The 15,023-nt window shown below is 46.5% G+C and overlaps 1 protein-coding gene across 2 annotated transcripts in view; it reads left to right on the forward strand.

The window, feature by feature from the left end:
- Positions 1 to 9,392, forward strand: part of Tubd1 (tubulin delta 1) — a 24,131-nt gene extending 14,739 nt beyond the window's left edge. For both annotated transcript variants that reach the window (XM_029546225.1, XM_029546226.1), the window contains exons 7-9: positions 3,523 to 3,663; positions 7,386 to 7,569; positions 8,916 to 9,392. In XM_029546225.1, the coding sequence (XP_029402085.1) occupies positions 3,523 to 3,663; positions 7,386 to 7,569; positions 8,916 to 9,018 (428 nt within the window). In that variant the 3' untranslated portion in view covers positions 9,019 to 9,392. The remainder of the gene's footprint in view (positions 1 to 3,522; positions 3,664 to 7,385; positions 7,570 to 8,915) is intronic.
- Positions 9,393 to 15,023: the final 5,631 nt, after the last annotated feature.

Below are 15,023 nucleotides of genomic sequence, written 5' to 3' on the forward strand. Positions count from 1 at the left end.
CAGATCTTGTTACGGATGGTTATGAGCCACCATGTGGTTGCTGGGATTTGAACTCCAGACCTTCGGAAGAGCAGAGCAGTCGGGTGCTCTTACCCACTGAGCCATCTCACCAGCCCTCAATTTTCTTTTCAAGACAGGGTTTCTTTGTGTAGCCCTGGCTGTCCTAGAACTCAATGTAGACCTTGCTGGTCTCAAACTCACAGAGATCCCCCTGCCTCTGCCTCCTGAGTGCTGGGAATAAAGGTGTGCATCACCACCGCCTTGTCAATTAATTTTTTATAAATCAAATAATCACGTAGTTAAAATTCACTTAAGGACCAGGGGTATGCCCAGTGACAGGGTACACAATTTTGAATTTTTTTCTTTATTTTCTATGTATGGGTGTTTTGCCTGCACATATGTCTGCGCACTACATGCATGCTTGGTACTATGGAGACCAAGAGTTCATCACATTCCCTGGGACCAGAGACAGTTGTGAGTCACCATATGGATGGTGGGAATAGAGCCTGGGTCCTGTGGAAGAGCAGCCAGTGAGCCATCTCTCCAACCTCCCAGCAGACTCTGCATGTGAGAGGCCCTGGATTTGATCCCTTGCATCACACTATAGGCACATTGTAAGTCAGCTGTGTGGTGGGCTGAACAGTTGTGTGGCACACCTTGGTAAGGAGAACACAGCAGTGCCCGCCTTCGCTCCCTGTCACTTAGGTAAAACCACTTTCCACATCCTCAGTTGTTCATTTCAAAGCTTATTTCCTTGCTTCTGAATATTTGGCTCAGATTTTTATTGTATTTGATTCCCAGCTTTAATTATTACAAGCCCCTCTGGACGTCCAGGCCTACAGTCCCTGAGGCTGGCCTTGCTGGTTCAGCTTTTCCGAGCAGAAATCTCTTTGTTCCCTCTGCTGTTAGAAATGTCTGTCTTGCTCTCAGGATGTTCACAATGGGTGAGCAGAGTTTCCACTGACTGGCTGCTCACGAGTTTTACTGATGCTATCTTCCTGTCTGCTGCTGGCTTTCCTATGTTAAGACACCCTTAGAGTACACTGGTGTATGTGTAGTCCTTTTACCTCTAACTAGAAATCACTGGATGTTATCTAGTAATAGGTACATAGGAAAACAAAATAACAGGTTGAGGGCTGGAGAGATGGTTCAGTGGTTAAGAGCACTGACTGCTCTTCCAGAGGTCCTGAGTTCAAATCCCAACAACCACATGGTGGCTCACAACCATCTGTAATGAGATCTGATGCCCTCTTCTGGTGCATCTGAAAAAAATAGCATCCTTCCCTCTGCGGATGGCAGAGCCAGAGTAAAAAGTCTACATCTTAAAGTGATGCTTTCCAATTTTTGGGAGCCTCATCACTTTTTTTTATTTTTTAAAGATTTATTTATTATATGTAAGTACACTGTAGCTGTCCTCAGACACTCCAGAAGAGGGCATCAGATCTTGTTACAGATGGTTGTGAGCCACCGTGTGGTTGCTGGGATTTGAACTCCAGACCTTCGGAAGAGCAGTCGGGTGCTCTTACCCACTGAGCCATCTCACCAGCCCATCACTTGTTTTTCTAGCAATACCTGCTAATATCTCACGGAGTACAGTGTTCTTCAAAGGAGGGTGAGGCATCCTGCACCAAGCTCTGTTAGGTCAATACAGTGCAGTGTGTTTAGTCATTTTCAGGTAAATACAGTGCACTTTGTTTAGTCATTTTCAGGTCAATACAGTGCAGTTTGTTTAGTCATTTTCAGGTCAATACAGTGCAGTTTGTTTAGTCATTTTCAGGTCAATACAGTGCAGTGTGTTTAGTCATTTTCATGTCAATACAGTGCAGTGTGTTTAGTCATTTTCCCGAACAGAACTAACTGTAGGATAGCACCGGTCTTTTTATAGTTAGTCACAGAGTTTAAGATGTAAAAAAAAACTTTTGTAGTCCAGGAATTGACTTTTTTAGTTTTACATATACTAGGCTAGTAACCCTTGAGCTACATAGCCAGCCCTGAATGTCTTCAGTTTTGAATATATGACTAAGGATATGGGGAAACATATTTATGGCACAGATGAAGGTGAAGGGTCTAGCTTTATGACTGTTCACACGTTATCAGATTGCTCTGTATGAAGATTGGCCCCATCCTTGTTACCATCATCATGTATCCCCACATATCCCAATAACAGGGGAATGAATGATTGAAGCAAGAGAGAGTAAAATCGCCAGGTGGGATAACACACCTCTAATCCCAGCACTTGGGAGGCAGAGGGAGGCAGAACTCTTGAGTTCAAGGCCAGTCTGGTCTACAGAGTGAATTCCAGGATAGCCAGAGCTACTTAATAATAGATAGATAGTCCTCAGGGAGAAAAAGAAAGATACAGACACAGAAAGAGGCAGACAGAGAGAGATACGAAGACAGATACAGACAAAGACACAAGACAGACATAAACACACAGACACAGACATAGAGAGAGGTTACAGTGTCATTGAATACCTGGCTCCGAAGCTGAGCATGGTTGTGCATGCTTGTAATCTCAGCACTTTGAGGCAGGAGGATTGTGAAATTGAGGTAACCCTAGGGATACGTAGCAAGACCTCCTTAAGAAAGAAAGGAAGGCAGCCGGGCGTGGTGGCGCACGCCTTTAATCCCAGCACTCGGGAGGCAGAGGCAGGCAGATTTCTGAGTCGAGGCCAGCCTGGTCTACAAAGTGAGTTCCAGGACAGCCAGGGCTATACAGAGAAACCCTGTCTCAAAAAAACAAAAAAACGGGCTGGTGAGATGGCTCAGCGGATAAGAGCACCTGACTGCTCTTCTGAAGGTCCTGAGTTCAAATCCCAGCAACCACATGGTGGCTCACAACCATCTGCAACGAGATATGACTCCCTCTTCTGGTGTGTCTGAAGACAGCTACAGTATACTTGCATATAATAAATAAATAAATCTTTAAAAAAAAAGAAAAAGAAAGGGAGGGAAGGAGGGAAGAAGGAAGGAAGGAAGGAAGGAAGGAAGGAAGGAAGGAAGGAAGGACGGACAGTAACAACAAAAACCCAGGTGGACACAGTGGCTAACATCTGTAACCCTGGCACTTCAGAGGCCAAAGCACAAGTCCCAGAGCAGCCTGGGCTACATTTTGAGTTCTAAGCTACAGAGCATAACCCTGACTCAAAAAAACCCTAGGCAAACAAATGTGTCTGAGTGCAGGTGGATTATCCCAGGGCCCTGAACCGCTGACTGCCCAGTCTCCCACATTACTTGCCAGGTGCTGGGACTATAGCATGTGCTACCACACTTGACCTGAAATGTCTGTTCTCTCATGTTGCTCAGTGCCATTTCTTTTTCTTTTTTTTTTTTTTTTTGGTTTTTCGAGACAGGGTTTCTCTGGGTAGTCCTGGCTGTCCTGGAACTCACTCTGTAGACCAGGCTGGCCTCGAACTCAGAAATCCTCCTGCCTCTGCCTCCCGAGTGCTGGGATTAAAGGCATGCGCCACCACGCCTGGCTCGGTGCCATTTCTAAGCGCTCTCACTTTTTCTCTGTGCTAGGTATCAACTGGCAGGTGCGGCCTCCTTTGTCAGGTCTTCCGCCAATTGGCAAAGCGTCTGCCCGAAAGGAGCCTCATTTTAACACTTCTCTTGCTAACGTGGTCATCCTCCGAGGGAGAGAGGTGCACAGTGCAGATGTAGGTAAGCACACATTCGGGGGAAAGCGAGGCATATTTTTGGAGCACGTGAGGGTTCTAAAGTTGTGGGACTGACAAGATGGTGTGGGGAGGAGCACTCCCTTCCCTTGAGTCTGAAGCCTGAGTTGGTACTGGGCCTCGTGTGAAGGTGGGCAGGGCTGAGTGCACACAGCTCTCCAGACGCCACACACCTAATGCAGTTAAGCACTTTTAGCTGGGCATTTAATCACTCTAATCCCAGATCGGGGGACAGAAGCAGGCAGATCCCTGAGTATGAGGGCAGCCTGGTCTACTTAATGAGTGCCAGGCTAGCCAGGGCTATTTAGTGAGACCCTGTCTGAAAAAAAACAAAACAAAACAACAACAGCAACCACTAGCCAGATATGACGTCGCACGCCTTTAGTCCCAGCTCTCAGGAGGCAGAGGCAGGTGCATCTCTAAGTTCGAAACCAGCCTGGCCTACTGAGTGAGTTCTAGGACAGCCAAGACTACACAAAGAAACCCAGTCTGGAAAACCCAAATCAAGCCGAACCAAAAACAACCAACCAAACCAAACAAAAAACCCCACACATCCACCCCCAAAACAAAACAAAACAAACAAACAAGCCCAGACCTAGTTAGGGGCTGGAGTATGTAACCCACTGAGCCGTCTTTCCAGCCACGCCAATATTCTCTGGAATTTAGTAGTGCATGAGTATGTGCGTGAGTGTGTGCCTGTGGAGGCCAGAGGCCTGTGTGTGTCCCCTCGGTGTCACCTATGCTAGAGTCTTGTTTCTTTGTGGCTGTAGACAGAGTCTATCATGTGTGTGAGAGGTCAAACTGGCTTTGTAGCTGAGGCTGGCTTTGAACTCATCTCCTGCCCCTACTTTTCAAGTGCTAGGGTTACAGGTGTGTGCTGCCTCCACATCTCATCTTGGCTTTGAGCCAGGGTCTCTCACTAACCGGGTCTTGCTGAGGAAGATGGATTGGGCTGGCCAGTGATTCCCAGTCTACACTCCCAGTGCCCATGCCGAGCTCTCGACTTGGACTCTGGGGATGAAGTGAGATTCCTGTGCAGACTGAGCCACATCCTCTCCCCTGAGGAAGGGAGGCTTAGCACATCACTTGTGTGTGTATAGGGCACACGTGTACTGTATATGGCGGTCGGGAACACTTTATTGGTTCTCTCTGTCCACTGTGTGGGTCCCAGAGAATGAATCAGGTCACTAGGCCTAGGGGCCAGCATCCCTGGTTTCAAGAGGAAATTATTAGCACAGGTGTAAACACTGGGGTTTATAGAAACAGGTATGTAGGGGGAGGGTAAAGCACACTCAAGCATGTATATGATATGGGTGCATATGCCTGTACATTTACATGCAGAGACCCGAGGAGGACATGGGGTGTCTTCATCTGTTGCTTCTCCCTGCCTTATTGCTTTGAGACAGGGTCTCTCGCTGAACCTGAAGCTTGCCCTGTCGGCTCTGCAGGCTGACTGGAAAGCTCCTGGGTTTGCCCATCCCTGACCACTAGCTGACACACCAGGCATCTTACCCACCAAGCCATTTCTCAGCTTCCAGATGTGCTCAATTTTGGTGGCTTCCAAAGTCTGATTTCAAAGCTTTGCCTGGGGACCTGACTGAACACATGCAGTGGGTCTGTGCACACTGGGTTACAGCTGAAAAGGTGACATGAGGCAGGCTAAAAGGGGGAAATGTTGGGATTTAGAAGGCAAAGGGGCCTCTCACCACCCAAATCCTGAAGATTCCAGTTTGTCAGCATAGACATGATATTTTGTATAGAAATATCTTCAAACAAGAATGTTAAACAGGGGCTGGTGAGATGGCTCAGCGGTTAAGAGCACTGCTGCTCTCACCAGAGGTCATGAATTCAAATCCCAGCAACCACGTGATGACTCACAACCATCTGTAATGAGAAACAACAACAACAAAAACCTATGGGCCAGAGGGAGTGGGACTGGAGCGAAAGGGAAGGAGGAAAAGGAGGAAAAAAACAAAAAGAATGTTAAACAAACAGTGACCCAGGCTTAGGGCCTGAATGTGTAGGACCCTGGGCATGGCCTCTCTCCACTTGCAGACATTTTCTGGAAATCTCACAAACAAAACTAACACCTTGTTTCCAGTGAAGACACCCCACCCTCCTTCATCCCTGTGGTCTAGAGTTTACCTCCTCACTGCAGTCCTGTCCGGGACCCTGCAGGAGCATCCTATGACCTCATTGACATTCCTTAGCAGCTCCTTGAAGACAGTTCAGAATCACCGCAGTACTGTACGGGACAATGGGGCCCAACTCCTCTATGGATCTACACTTGTCAGGGTGGGGGCTGAGGATGGGGAGGGCTGTACTCTCCTCCCAAGGACGTCAGTCTCTGGACTCAAGCTCCGTATAAAACATCCTTCAATGAAGGCTGGCTCTGCCCCCTGCCGACTCATTCTGAAATTCTTTTCTCCCACAAAACCAGGGACTCAGCTCAGTCTGCACCACTGGCAGTGCTAGGTCAGAGAGGTCAGATGGTGTCGACTGCACTCAGGGTTATCATGTTCTCCACATTCCCAGACTGCAGGCTCACAGCTGAGAAAGCGATAAGGGAGGTCAGAGACCCTTGGGCCTCAAGCACGCCTTGCTGCTACTTTAACATTCAGATTTGAATTGGCATTTTTAAGGTTTCTGTGTAACCCTAGGTGTCCTGAAACTCAGTCTGTAGATCCATGTGCCTCTTCCTCTGCCTCCTCTGCCTCCTCTGCCTCTGCCTCTGCCTCTGCCTCTGCCTCTGCCTCTGCCTCTGCCTCTGCCTCTGCCTCTGCGTGCTGTGCCAGTGGCAAATTTTGTTAATTGTATTATAATTCCTTTTATAACTTTATTATTTTTATGTGTATGTTTGCTTGCATGTAATTTGTACCACATGCATGCCTGGAGCCAGAAGAGGATGTCAGATCCCCTGGGACTGGAGTTACAGAGAGTGGATGCAGGGAATTAAACCTGGTCCTCTGGAAGAGCAGCCAGTGTTCTCAAGTTCTTAAGTACTGGGCCATCTTTCCAGCGCCAACTCTTTAACTGAAGTCCAGAGTGCCTTCTCTCTCTCTCTCTCTCTCTCTCTCTCTCTCATTTTTTATTTTTTAAGACTTATTTATTTTATGTATATGAATACACTGTCACTGTCTTCAGACACACCAGAAGAGGGCATCTGACCCCATTACAGATGGTTGTGAGCCACCATGTAGTTTCTGGATTTGAACTCAGGACCTCTGGAAGAACAGTCAGTGCTCTTAACCACTGCGCCATCTCTCCAGCTCTGCCTTCTGCGTCTGCTGTCATGGCATGTTGCCACAGTACACATACCACAGGACACATGTGGAGATCAGAGGACAACCTGCAGAAGAGTCAGTTCTCTCCCATCATGTGGGTCCCAGGAATTGTTTTTTGTTTTTTTTTTTTTGTTTTTTGTTTTTGTTTTTGAGATAGGGTTTCTCTGTGTAGCCCTGGCTGTCCTGGAACTCACTCTGTAGACCAGGCTGGCCTCGAACTCAGAAATTCGCCTGCCTCTGCCTTCCAAGCGCTGGGATTAAAGGTGTGCGCCACCGTACCCGGTGGGTCCCAGGAATTGGACTCATGTCATCAGCCTTGGCAGCAAGCACATGCACTCCCTGAGCCATATTGTCAGCCCTCGCTATAATGTTTTCACAAGTCTAGAAGGGACTTTGCTCATATGTATGGTGTTTTTAACTCTAGAGGGATTTAAAGACCCAGCTCTCTACACTTCCTGGTTGGAGCCTGTTGATGCTTTCAGCTTGTGGAAAACCCAGCGAGCCTTTGACAAGTATGAGAAGTCTGCAGCCCTGGTCAGCAACAGCCAGCTCTTAGTAAAGCCACTGGATATGATTGTGGGGAAGGCATGGAATATGTTCTCATCCAAGTAAGTAAACATAAGTCTCCAGACTTCCCTATCTTAGCCAGTGAGTGCCAACATAAAGCATAGGTGTGTTGTGGAGCAAGCCTTGCTGCCCCCATGCAGCTATGAAGCCTCGGACATGTGACTTAGCAGCTTCTGCTCCTCATCTGTGCAGCAGGATCCAGTGAGGAAATCATGCCAGCCACCTAGCGCACTGCTTGGCTAGTGTTCAGTAGGTGTTCTGCACTATTGTTTTTATTTTCTTTCTTACACATATGTCTACGTATCAGGCATTGCCAGAACTAGAGTTATAGATGGTTTGCAGGCCCTGTGTAGATGCTGGAGATAGAACCTGGTCCCCTGAACAGTTTATAGGCAAAATTTGAATTCTCATAGTAAGATTTTTTTTTTTTCCTTTGAGACAGGTTTTTCTCTGTGTAGCCCTCGCTGTCCTGGAACTCACTCTGTAGACCAGGCTAGCCTCGAACTCAGAAATCCACCTGCCTCGTAAAATGGTTTTCAAAAGAAGATCTTTGGGATCAGGGCTGTTGCTTGGGAGTAGAGCACTTGCCCAGCACTTCTGAGGGCCTGTGTTCTGTCCCTACCACTGGGATGAGGCAGGAAAATGGTCCTGGGCCTGGAGGGGACTCTGGTCCTCCTCAGTAATAGCACTGAAGAGCTTAGATCAGATCCACTGGGTACTGACAGTTATGTGTTGTCAAAATAAAATTCCCAGCCGGGCATGGTGGCGCATGCCTTTAATCCCAGCACTTGGGAGAAACCCTGTCTCAAAAAAAAAAAAAAAAAAAAAAAAAAAAAAAAGATAATAAAATTCCCCAGGTGACTGAACAGGGCTAGGATTCCGCAGGGCCCAGGCTGTTCTGTCTGTCTCTCCTCACCTGGATCCCAAGTCCTCTCTTGGTCCAAGCTCTTCTAACTCTCACCATGACGTCAGTTTATTTTGTGTCTGCCCTTGCTGTTCTTCTGGGAGCTGGGGGTGGTGGGGATCTGAGAAAACCACTCAGGCAGAACCCTGGCTTTGTTCCTAATTTCAAACCTTAAGTGAAACTTCTGAGCTCACTTTTAGAGTCAGTCTGGAGGTAGTCACCTCCTGTACTGAGCCTGCATGCTGGGACTACAGAGTCCGACATGCTGCCTTTCCTGTGACCTCTGGGACACTAAAAGCAGAGGCAGCGTGGTGACAGCTAAAGTTTGTTAACGTTATTTACTGATTCAGAGTAAACAAGTGGCCCACACATGACAAGGACCCTAAGAGGCTGTGTGAGCTTTGAGTGATCTGAAGTCTGTTTATCGCTTACGATTCTCACTTGCCTGGAATAGTTGGTTCACATTTTCTGCTTTCTCCCCAGAGCCTACATCCATCAGTACACAAAATTTGGAATGGAAGAAGAAGACTTTTTGGACAGCTTTACATTGTTGGAACAAGTTGTTGCCAGCTATGGTAGTCTTTGACCCTAAGCCAAGAGGAATAGCTCTTTGCAGGATTTTTGGACTAAAATATTTTCAAAATCGAGCTGTGCCCAGTGGAGCCTGTGATCAAGCTCTGCAATCAGGAGGGTCAGGGGCTCAAGGCCATCCTTGACTACATTGAAAGTTCCAGGCCAACCTGGATGACATGAGACCCTGTCTCAGACTAGATAGATACATACAAATATTTGCTTTCAGGTTCAGTCTGTTAAGTAATAAAGTAGAATGCTGATTCTAGTTTAGGTACTCTGTCCACAGACATGAAGAAAACACTTCCAGTGGAGTGGAGTGTATTTTCAATGAAAACATGTATTAAGTATTTCATTTATAAGAAAAAAAAAGCAATGCTACTATAAAGAACATGGTTTGGGGACTGGAGAGATGGCTCAGCGGTTAAGAGCACTGACTGCTCTTCCAGAGGTCCTGAGTTCAATTCCCAGCAACCACATGGTGGCTCACAGCCATCTGTAATGAGGTCTGATGCCCTCTTCTGGGGTGTTTGAAGAAAGTGACAGTGTATTCATATAAAACAAACAAATAAATCTTTAAAAAATAAAGAAAGAACACCATTCTGTTGAGATAGGGTCTCCAACTGTTGGGTTCAAGGCCCCTGACTCAGCCTCCAGGGAGACTCTGCACCTTGGAGTCCGGTTTAAAGGAACTTGGCAGACATCGGCTGTAAGAGTCCAAGGAGAGGGAATGTTCTGTTGCGCTCCAGCTTTCTAAAGCTTCCGTCTTTACAATGAAAAAAATTTTCTAAACTTCCACAGTTCAAATGAAAGCAACATAGACTTTTGAGTGTGCATGTGCACTTAAAAAAAAAAGATTTCTTTTTATTTGTGTGTGTGTATGTATGTATATATATGTATGTGTGTCTGTGCATGTGAACATGTATGAAGCTACCCATGGAGGCCAGAGGGAACATTAGATGCTTTAGAGCTGGAGATGCAAGTGAGTTCTGACCCTCTACAAGTAGAGCAAGCAGGCCACCCCTGAGCCATGTCTCGGGGTCCAGAATTTTTTTGTTTGTTTCCATTTTTTTAGACAGGGTCTCTGTAGCCCAGGACAGCCTGGAACTCGCAGTCATGCTCCAGGCTCAGCGCCAGCTTCCGAAGTGGTAAGCACGGTACTTGGTTTTTTCTTTTTGTTTTTTTTTTTGTTTTTTGTTTTTTTTTTTTATATGTAAGTACACTGTAGCTGTCTTCAGACACTCCAGAAGAGGGCGTCAGATCTTGTTACAGATGGTTATGAGCACCAAGTGGTTGCTGGGATTTGAACTCCGGACCTTCGGAAGAGCAGTCGGGTGCTCTTACCCACTGAGCCATCTCACCAGCCCCAGCATGGTACTTGTTAAGCAGTGAAATGAACCACTCTACTTGGGTCTGAGAATTACAATTCTGTAAATATATTTGCCTTTGAAAATGATTGCTTTGAACCACAAGAGGGAGATGTTGTCAAATGGTACACTGTGGCCATTGGTTCTCAAGACAGTGAGATACTCTAGCCACTTTTTAAAAAGGCCAGGTGCAGCTGTGCCCTGGACTAAAGCACTCAGGTGACTGGGGCAGGAGGGTCTGTTCAGTTTGGAGTTTGGGGGGGAAAAAGAAAGGAAGGAAGGAAGGAAGGAAGGAGGCAGGCAGGCAGGCAAGCAGAAGGTGTGGCAAATGGCTGTAATCCTAGTTCTTGGGAGAGGGAGGTAAGAGGATCAGGAGCAATGGGCAGCCTTGAGCACCTACTAAGCTCCAGGTCAGATAGGGTATACACCTTGTCTCAGACAACACAGCCAGGTGTTGGAGACATGGCTCATCAGGTAAAGGCACTTGCTGCCAAGCCTGTCCATTGAGACTCATCCCTGGACATACATGATAGGAAAAGAGAAGCTACTCCTCTGACCACACTTGTGCCGTGGTATGTGCATGCCCCCACGCATATTAGTGAAATATTTATTTTGAGACAGGGTCTTCCTGTGCAGTCCTGGCTAGCCTCGAACTCCATCTGTAGATCAGATTGGCCTCACACTCAGAGACCCAACTGCCTCTGCCTCCTGAGTGTTGGGATTAAAGTTGGGCTACCATACCCAGGTTATTATTTTTTTTTTTTAAGTAAACAGGTAAATGTGATAATTGTGTACCTTTTGGCAGGGGGAGGGGGAATTGATTGGTTGATTGAGACTGGGTTTCTCTGTGAAGTCCTGACTGTCCCGGTACTCACTTTATAGACTATTCTGCCCTTGAACACACAGAGATCCACCTGCCTCTGCCTCCTGTGTCCTGTGTGCTGGGATCAAAGGTGTGTGTCACCATGACTTTTTTTTTTTTTTTTTTTTTTTTGAGACAGTGTTTCTCTGTGTAGCTTTAGCTGTCCTGGAACTTTGTCTGTAGACTAAGTTGACTTCTAACTCAGAACTCAAAAGATCTGTCTGTCTCTGCCTCTTGAGTGCTGGGATTAAAGAAGTGCATAACCACTGCCCAGCAAGACTACTATAGAAGGAAGTTTATATGCTTTATGGAAAATTTGAATTATATCTATGTGTTTGTTCGTGTGAGTGTGTGTACATATAAGGGCATGTTTGTGCTATCTTGAAGGAGTTGGCTCTGTGTCCAGAGGCTCACGGTCAGCTCATAAGGCTTCGTGGAAGGCACCTTTACCAGGTTAGCCATCTTGTCAGCCCTTCAGTAAGAATCTAACAGCCAGGTGGTGGTGTCACAGCACCTTTAATCCCACAGGTAGAGGCAGAAGCAGAGGCAGAGAGGCAGAGGCAGAGAGGCAGAGAGGCAGAGAGGCAGAGGCAGAGAGGCAGAGAGGCAGAGAGGCAGAGGCAGAGAGGCAGAGAGGCAGAGAGGCAGAGAGGCAGAGGCAGAGAGGCAGAGAGGCAGAGGCATATCGCAGTGAGTTCCAGGACGACAGCCAGGGAAGCAGAGAAACCCTGTCTTGAAAAACAAAACAGGGGCTGGTGAGATGGCTCAGTGGGTAGGAGCACCCAACTGCTCTTCCAAAGGTCCGGAGTTCAAATCCCAGCAACCACATGGTGGCTCATAACCATCCGTAACAAGATCTGACACCCTCTTCTGGAGTGTCTGAAGACAGCTACAGTGTACTTATATATAATAAATAAATAAAAATGAGCAAGAATTTAAAAAAAAATTTTAAAAAAAAAGATGTAAAAAAGAAAAAAGAAAAACAAAACAAAAAGGTGGAATTAACAAAGGAAAACACGGGAACCACAGCTGCATAAAATGTGACAGTAAGTGTGAGGGGAATAGTGTATCAAACAGTATAAAATAAGGGCAAAATAGAAGCACCAACTCTTTCTACCCAACCTACCAGTCCGGACTTATTGTTGCATGGAGAAAAAAAAGACAGTCCCCCGCTTTCTCTCCATATGGAAGTGATTACCGTTTCGCTGTTTTTCTTATCAACTGTTGCCATGGTTTAAAATACTGGACCATATCTTATTTCGAAAGAATGTAGACAGTGGTCTGTTCAGCTGCTAGAAGGCACACCCCAGTGGCTGCATTCTGTTAAATATACTTGAGAAATAATTAGATCATAATTCTCACAAGACAAACCCATTCAGCTCTGGACACATCCAAGGCCTTAACTTCCCAGATGAAACCAAGGCTAAGGCAGACCCGTGGCTGCATGACCTCACTGGGGGCGAGCTGACTCAGGAAAATCTTGCTAGAAAGAATGCACAGAGAATGCAAAGAGAAGTCAGAAGTTGAAATCACTTGACATTTGAGACAGGAATTCATGAGGTACAAATGGGGTGAAGGTATTTTTATTTGAAAGCCCTGTAATCAACAGCAGGTGACTATGAAACTCCAACAGCCACCCAGGCCACATCCTTGTGTGTGACCTTTTTTTTTTTCTTTCTGAGGACTCAATTAGTTGACATATGTGGATACCAAAATATCTAAAGCTTGTTTTAAACATTTACATGGAAAATAGTGTTTTAAGAATTTTTATAATGACTTTTTAAAAAATTATTATTAGAGTTGCAGCTTTTACACAAATTAACACTGCGGACCAGATGTGGAGACATGTGCTTATACCTCCAGCTGTAGAGGATGCTGGAGCAGGAGATTCAGTTGAGCCCTGGACTGAAGTCAACCCTGGCAATAGATTGAGATGCCCCTGCCCTGGTCAAACCAAAGCAAATAAACAGGGTGCACAGGAAGGTCAAGTTAAAGCTTCAGAATTTAAGATGAGAAATGCACCGGCCAGGCAGAAAACAGAGGTCTAAACTCCTGGGTAGACACAGAAAACATTTGAAATGTAATTCTGAAGCCAAGCATGGCAGCACACGCCTGCCTTCAGGAGGCTTAGGCAGGTGCGCCAGCCTGGACTCCTGGGGCGCGAGGATGCACCACCCTACGGGCGGGCAGGGAGTGTGGCTGAGCCTGAGCCGACCTGACCGCTCACCTCAGGCCTTTCTCACCTGTTTTCTCTCTTTGCCCTCTTCCCAAGAACCTTTTTCTTTAAACTACGGAAGCCATCTCTTCCCACCCTGCACTCTGTCTCCCTTCCAGCTTTGGACTCCCCACCCCCGCAGCAGTGACCGGTCCATCATTTGTAAAGCCTTTCTTTCATTCCTCTCTCCCCGCTCCCCCTCCCCCCTCCCTTAGACTCCCTGCTCTCAGCTAGTCGATTCACTCATCCAGCAAGGCATCCAGCGAGGAGTTATGGATGCTGGATCAGTACTGCAGGGGGATGGAATGTTTGCAATGCAGGGTTTCCTTAGTTTTATGAAGCTTCCTAATTACCGCTTTTGATTGTTTATATACACAACTTTACCCCCCCCCCCCTTTAATGAGAAAGAATGTAGTTCCAGAAAGAACAACAGTAGGGATTGCTGGCCTGGCCTTTGAATGTAGCAATGTCTGCTCTGTCTCGGGATGGCTTCGCAGCATGCATACCAGCGATTCCTCTTCTGGCCATCATGTTTATCACTCGCTTGAATTCTTGTCCAACGTTTTGTTTTAAAACATGCTCCATATGTCTCTCTCCCACTGTTCCTCCCCATGAGGAGGAACGTTTGGCAATCCACCCTCTCTTCTGCCACCTCTTACCAAATATGGTTTTATTAGCTGACTTGTCAATTTTTAAGACTAACTTAAAAGACACTGCCTTGTTCCTCATCAATCAAAAATAAATTTTTCTTGGGGGGGGGTGGTGTTTAGGAATGTGAATGAAAAAAGTTTAAATTTTTATTTAATAATTTCCTGCTCCTAAACCCTGAAATGTCTTGGAAGATGTGGGCTTAGCTTTAGAAACAGAGAACATGCGGGGAATGGTGGCGCAGGCCTTTAATCCCAGCACTCGGGAGGCAAAGGCAGGTGGATTTCTGAGTTCGAGGCCAGCCTGGTCTACCAAGTGAGTTCCAGGACAGTCAGGGCTATACAGAGAAACCCGGTCTCGAATAAACAAAAAAAAAAAAAAAGGAAAGAAACAGAGAACACCACATCCCCAAGCAGTTGTGCTTACACAAGGAGCTAAGATAAACAATACAGATGTTTCTAGTTTCTGGGAAACTATTAGTTCAAAGTGGAAGAAAACAGGGAATTGGGAATTCAAGCTACAGAAACAAAAAAAGAGAAAGGTGATGGCCCCCCTCCCCCTCCCCACCCCACCCCACCGCTGCTGCCACCACTGCCAAACATGCGACTTACAGCATTTCAAAAGTAATTTGTTTGTTGTATTGTTTTTCAGACAGCAGGGCCTTACTAAGTAGACCAGGCTGGCCTCAAAATCACCACCATTCTCCTGCCTCTGCTTCCCAAGTGCTGGGATCAAAGGTGTATGCCACCATCCTCCTGCCTCTGCTTCCCAAGTGCTGGGATCAAAGGTGTATGCCACCATCCTCCTGCCTCCGCTTCCCAAGTGCTGGGATCAAAGGTGTATGCCACCATGCCTGGTTTTTTAATTACTGGCTTTAACCTAATGGCAAATTCTATGACTAGGATATAAGACTAGTTTTAAAAGAGAGC

This window comes from Mus pahari, chromosome 14 (assembly GCF_900095145.1).
Source record: "Mus pahari chromosome 14, PAHARI_EIJ_v1.1, whole genome shotgun sequence".
NCBI lineage: Eukaryota > Metazoa > Chordata > Mammalia > Rodentia > Muridae > Mus > Mus pahari.